Source organism: Chiloscyllium punctatum, chromosome 11 (genome assembly GCF_047496795.1).
Source record: "Chiloscyllium punctatum isolate Juve2018m chromosome 11, sChiPun1.3, whole genome shotgun sequence".
Lineage (NCBI taxonomy): Eukaryota > Metazoa > Chordata > Chondrichthyes > Orectolobiformes > Hemiscylliidae > Chiloscyllium > Chiloscyllium punctatum.
Genome location: NC_092749.1, coordinates 9,627,867 through 9,634,627, shown reverse-complemented (window position 1 = coordinate 9,634,627; position 6,761 = coordinate 9,627,867). Strand labels below are relative to the sequence as shown.

At 44.3% G+C, this 6,761-nt stretch overlaps 1 protein-coding gene across 3 annotated transcripts in view; it reads right to left on the bottom strand.

Annotated features, from left to right (window-relative positions):
* Positions 1-6,761, bottom strand: part of phactr2 (phosphatase and actin regulator 2) — a 131,092-nt gene that overhangs the window by 5,977 nt on the left and 118,354 nt on the right. For all 3 annotated transcript variants that reach the window (XM_072580261.1, XM_072580262.1, XM_072580260.1), the window contains 2 exons: positions 3,496-3,551; positions 919-980 (listed from right to left, as the gene is read on the bottom strand). In XM_072580261.1, coding sequence (XP_072436362.1) covers positions 919-980; positions 3,496-3,551 — 118 coding nt within the window. The remainder of the gene's footprint in view (positions 1-918; positions 981-3,495; positions 3,552-6,761) is intronic.

The following is a 6,761-nucleotide window of genomic DNA, read 5'->3' as shown; positions in this document are numbered from 1 at the left end:
TCACTGGACTCAATGTGATACTGGATGCAATGTCACAGTAACAGAGTGGAGCTTCATACAACAGTTTTATTCCTTGCTCAATGAATAGATCTAGCAGGCAATTGTATCAGGGTAACAGAGTCACAAGGCTGTAAAAATTATTCAGCACAAATGCAAAAATCACAAGATCAGCCGCTTCACATGGTTTAGCTTATGGAAATGAAACTGAAGTTGCAGCAGAGGAGAAATGGGATGTAAGAAGTTGATATGCGTGGGACCTGTTGCCAATTTACTGTCTGATTTGTCCAATACTGGAGGAGAAATGTGTATCCTCAGTGAATTCTGGTTGCACAGTTTCAGCAAAGACCCATGTAAAGTCATAAAGACAACTGACCAGGTTGACATTCACTGCTCTCATTTCTATAACTGTGTAAATAGACTGTGGTCCCTTTTGATATTTGGGATTCAAAATAGGAGGAACTGATTTCTTAATTAAGATTGACGACAGTTAAATTAGCCTTCTGTTGTTTGTCCAGAAGATGTTCTTTTCTGATGAGTCATATTTTTCTCCCCACACACACACAGAAGCCTTGCCTCGAAGTTACCAAACCCATTTAACAATCAGCTCCAGTCTCAGCAGCCCAGGACTGTCTGCAACCCTGCATCTTCTTACGTGGAGACGGGGAATGTTCGAGCACTGAGCAGGGAGCATTCTTAATGGAATTGTATGAATTTCTAGACACTATTCAGGAGCGTTTTGCTTCTATGGAAGATTAATTTATTGAAATACATACTAATTTGTTCTTTTAAAATTAAAACGCCTACTACCAGCTCCTGCTTCAATCCTGTAGCTCAGAGACAGAACCCTTCAGTAGCAACTGAGATCTATTTTGGAGATTGCAGTAAAAATCATTTCAGGTAATGGTAATTGAGGTTTACCTTGCGAGTCAGCCTCCTCCTGATCTCCAGTCTTTCTTCATGTTCCTCCTCTTCATTTCGATCTGTTTATTCGCAAAAGGAAAGAAGGTCAGACAATCGAAAGCAGCTGCAAAAAGCCATAGCAATCATTCAGCACAGGTTCGACGTAGGGAAATCCTCCTCTGCTCTGACTTTCGCTCCTACAGCTGTGACGTGTGTTAAGACACCCCTCACAGCAACGTCACTGTGCGTTATGGTGTCTGTACCCTCCTTTTATGGCCCCACGTGGTGGCGCACACATGTGCAGTGTGTGTAGTTTTGGGGCGGGGGGGGCGGGGGGCAGTGGTTAGGGAAGCTGTGTGACACACAGACTCCATTGGTCGTCCCTCTGAGGACCTCCTGCTCCTGACAGGAGATTTAGGAAAACTGGCCACCTGAAGAGAGACAATACATAGGCTCGGTGTGGTAAATTGGGAAAGTGGAAGTGGAAACGGAGAAGGAACACAATGTCCTTCCCAGATACACACACACCCCACATGCCTTTGATTCTGCTAAAGGGCTGGGTGACCAAGGATCCCACTCACACTGTTGTTGTCCTGGAGCTCCAGGACTGTTAGTAAACTGAAATTGGCATTGGAGACTCATGAGGAGATGTTAGGACAGATGAAAATGAAAAAAACCATTCCTGCTCAAAGCAATGGGTTTTCATGAGCAAGTTAAGACCATATGACATAGGAGCAGCAATAAGACCATTCAGCCCATTGAGTCTGCTCTGCTATTCAAACATGGCTGATAAGTTTCTCAACCCCATTCTCCTGCCTTCTCCCAGTAGGTTCTTGAGTATCAAGAATTATCTCCCTCAGTCTTAAATAGACTTAATGAGTTGATTGGAAAAGAGGGGCAGATGGTTTTTGGGGAAGAGACATGTTAGGGCCTTGCCAGCTCTGGGTGGTGTCTGTGCTAAGAGGCAAAGGGAGGGAGTCAATAATCCAGGAGCACATAGATTCAGAGGCCTGCATGTGAGCATAGAAGCCTCTTTGGTAGCGACTCTCTGAAGAGAATTGCAAGCTGATGAGGAAAGAACATTAACCACTGAACTCAGTATTTGATTCTCATCATCCTGTTTATTACAGAGTCTATTTATTTCTGCAATGATAAAAGTTAAAACCTAACAGGATATTAACTGAAGAACTGGTACAATATTCCTGAATTTCTGCCCTCATTTCTCCCATTTTGAAGTGGGAGTAATAATGCTTTATAATTATACAAGGGATTAATCGCAGCGAGGTGATGAGAAATGACTGTTAGAGCACAGTGGTCAGTCAGTCCATTGTGTGAACAGGTATATAGATTTTCCTGAACAGCTATTCAAGTGGTCTCACTGCTCCTGCTTGTTCCTCCCACCTCTTCAATTTATTCAATTCTGTTTTGAATTCAATTATTAAAACGCTTTGTACTGACCCACAGCTGGCTCATTCCAGATTATTAAAAAAATTGTGTAAAGAATAAAAACTCATCTCTCTTCTGGTTTATTGCTGATTATCTTAAACCCAAGACATCTGCTCCCTGCCAATGAAAATAAATAGCTTCTCCCTGACATCCTTCAGAATTTAAGCTTCACATTAAGCTTCTCTGCTTCAAGGGAAATGATCATTCACAGAACCAAAGCCCTTTGCAGGTCTTCAGTGGTTGTCTATAAGGTGAACTGCTATTGCTTCCCTGCAGTGTGCTGAGAGGCATCAGAACTGTTCTGGAATGAGCAACTATCCATCTGAACTGGTGCCCCTGTTAAAAAACCGAAATTAACCAAAACCACAGTGAAAATGGGCGGTTGGGATAGAAGGAAGATGGGGAGTTGTATTTAGAGATGCTGCAGCATAGCCCTCCCTGAGTAGCTGGGCGGGTGGTGAAAGGGGGCACAAAGTGAAGCCGGAAGTGAAATGCCCCCGGCATTGAAACAGTTACATTTTGCATCAGCTGGCGCCTGACGTCAGAGGGAAGCCTGGCTGACGTGTGGGAGGTGGGCTTTCCCTCTGGTCGCTCCCACGCACCCGGGGGCGGGGGGGAAATGTGGGGGCGGATTCCCCCCTCCCCCCATTCTTCCCCCTCCTCCACACACACACACACAGACACACTGCGGCAGACTCTGGGGCATCTTGCTCGTTATCAAGGGAGATGCAAAATAAAAAGGTATTTTTTGAAACATCAGCTGTCAGGATCCCAAGGTGCATTCACCACTCATTTTCTGCTGCTCAAATCCTTCTGCTCCACTCGGTCCATCATTCTCTCCCTGGGAAGCTCTCGGTTTTGCAATGAACATTCTTTTTAAAGTTTGAATCCACAGGGTTCCACCAGCATTATGTATACATATTCTCTTCATACATCCCCTCCATACTGGAACTCTAAGTCCCATTTGGGCATCTATTCAAATACAGATCCAGACAATTTGCCCTGGTGCAGAAATCCCGCTACAGTTCTCGGGGTGAGGTTTCGAGGGGGGATGGCTGATGTTTGCACAGCCCCATCACTCTTACCCATTCCATCCTCACAGTCTAAAGAAGCGAAAGAGAGAGAGAGAGCAGACTGAATGTTACTTACATCTTAAGATGTTCCTCTGTTCCAGTTCTTCCAGTGAAGGTCTTTGGCTCAGCCTCCTGCCGAATACAATGACAATGGAATAATGCACCATTTTACAATCTATAAGAAATAATTCCTTCTCCTATTCTCTGGGGCGAAATACACAGAGCTGCCGATATCTCCCGACCTCCAATTGCTTGCAGTAGTCAGAACTATTCCACTGTCAGCTTGCAGTGATTCAATGCCAGAGCCTCCACCGGCTTTATATAGGGCTGGAGCTCACTGTTCCGGAAGAGAGGGGCGGGGAAAAGATGAACAGAGAGAGAGAGAAGGAGAGAGAAAGAGGAGGAGGAGCGGAACAAACACAAACCCTGGTCACATTATACATCCACGTGCGTCTCTCATTCTCCATCTCTCTGTTCCTCTTTCTCCAGGGATTGGCAATCATTCAAGAATAATAATAATAATAATAATAATAATCAGGGGTTGTTATCCAGTAAACAGTCAGAGGGAGGCGAGAATTACTCCACACCCTAGAAGTGTCCGGTTAGACCTACCAGGAAGCAGCTTTCCCTGTGTCCGGGGGTCAGGACCAGGCACCTGGTGAGGGTGTCATGCCACAGCCCCACCTGGGTGGATGAAGTGTGGATAGTCCTCCATTGGAGAGGTGGGGAAGTATGGGGGGGGGAGGTTAAACGGATTTTTCTCAAATGTCAGCATACCCAATATTGACAGCCTTTTCTCACTTCATCACACATAGACACATACACATAGAGGGAAACACACCAACACAGACATACACATACAAAGAGAAACAGACAGACACAAATACAGGGAAACATGCACACACACACACACACACACACCCAGGGAAACACACATACAGGGGAACACACACATGTAGATATACACATACAGGGAAACACACCAACACAGACATACACATACAGAGAGAAACACAGACAGACACAAATACAGGGAAACACACACACAGGGGAACACACACATATAGACATACACATACAGGGAAACATCAACACAGACATACACATACAGAGAGAAACACAGACAGACACAAATACAGGGAAACACACATACAGGGGAACACACACATATAGACATACACATACAGGGAAACACACCAACACAGACATACACATACAGAGAGAAACACAGACAGACACAAATACAGGGAAACACACACAGGGAAACACACATACAGGGGAACACACACATATAGACATACACATACAGGGAAACACACTAACACAGACATACACATATAGGGAAACACACACGCACAGGGAAGCACACCCACCCATGTGGAAACACACACATATAGACATACACATACAGGGAAATACACAGACAGAGACACACATACAGAGAGACACACACCTATAGGGTTAGGGTTACATACATACATGTACAACAGATGAAGGATGCAATCAGTAACTAGTGCAGTGCCACAGGGTTCCCCAGTGTTGCTACCACAACCATTTACAATTTGTATTAATGACTTGGATGAAGACAGTGAATATGCAATCATCAAGTCTGTGGATGACATAGAAAAAGCTGGGAAGGCAAACAGTAAGGATGGTACAAGGAGTCTACAGTGGGATACCGTCAGGTTAAGTGAGTGGGCAACAGCTTGTCAGATTAAATATCACATGGGAAAGTGTGAATTTATGCACTTTGGCAGGAAGCATAGAGGAGCTGAATACTTTTTAAATGGGGAAAGACTGTAGAAAGCTACAGACTGCATGGATTTATGGATCCCCGTGCATGAATCACATCCAACTTCAGCGGGTAATAGGGTGCGAATGGAATGTTGGCCTTTATTTCAAAGAGACAGAGTATCAAATTATCAAGGTCTGTATGAGGCACTAGTCAGACCACACCTGGAATACTGTGAAATTTCTGATCCTTATATAAAAGGATGTATATAATCTGGAGTGTCAGAGGCTGAGGGGTCATCTTATAGACATTTATAAAATCATGAGGGGCATGGATAGGGTAAATAGCCAAGGTCTTTTCCCTGTGTGGGGAGTCCAAAACTAAAGGACATAGGTTTAGGGTGAGAGGGGAAAGATATAAAAGGGACCTAAGGGGTAACTGTTTCAAGTAGAGGGTGGGGCGTGTACAGAATGAGCTACTGAAGGAAGTGGTGGAGACTGGTACAATTACAGCATTTAAAAGGCATCTGTATGTGCACATGAATCGGAAGGGTTTAGAGTGATATGGGCCAAATGCTGGCAAATGGCACCACATTAATTTCGGATATCTGGTTGACATTGACGAGTTGTACTGAAGGGTCTGTTTCCATGCGGTACAGCTCTGTGACTCGATAATGGCATTTGAGGTGGGCTAGAGAAAATTCACTGGGATGAACTAGCTGTGTGGGATATTTTCTTATGGGTAAGAGTTGAATCGATTGGGTTTGCACTCATTGGAGTTTAGAGGAATGAGCAGTGACCTTATTGAAAGTCCTTGGTAATTTGATAGGGTAGGTGTGGAGAGACGGTGGGAATGTGGGAGAGTCTGGGACCACAGGGCAGAACCTTAGAATGAGGACATTTCTGACAGAAATGAGGAGGATTTTTTTTCTCTGAGGGTTGTGAATCTGTAGAATTCTTTGGCACAGAGGTAAGATTGAGGCTGGGTCATTAAGTATATTAAAAGCTGAGGCAGATTTCTAATCATTATGGGGTTACAGGAGATTTATGGTACCAGGCAGAGGTGATGGCCTAGTGGTATAATTGCTAGACTATTAATCCGAAAAGCCAAGTAATGTTCTGGGGACCCCGTTCAAACTCTGTCACAGCAGAATTTGAATTCACTCGAAAATATCCGTCATTAAGAGTCTAATGATGACCATGAATCCATTATTGATTGTTTGAAAAACTCATCTGGTTCGCTAATGCCCTTTAGGGAAGGAAACAACCACATTTTGGCCAGAGTGTGGCAAACTCTTAACCGCCCTCTGGGCAATAGGGATGGGCAATAAATGCTGGCCAACGAAAAAGAAAGGAAAAAGGATCAGACGATTATCAAATGAGCTGTGATCTCACGGAATGGCACCGTAGTGTCAGTGGGTTGAATGGCCTACCTCTGTTCCTATGTTTATGGTCTTATGCTGAAAATGACAATGCTCTGCCCAGAGAAGGGTTTTCACACTTGGACGATTTCCCACATTCAAAGACACATTGAGTATGTTCTTGCCTGTGATCTACTCCTGGAGCAGCTTCTACCACTCATGTTATACCGAAGGCTAGAACTTGATTGGT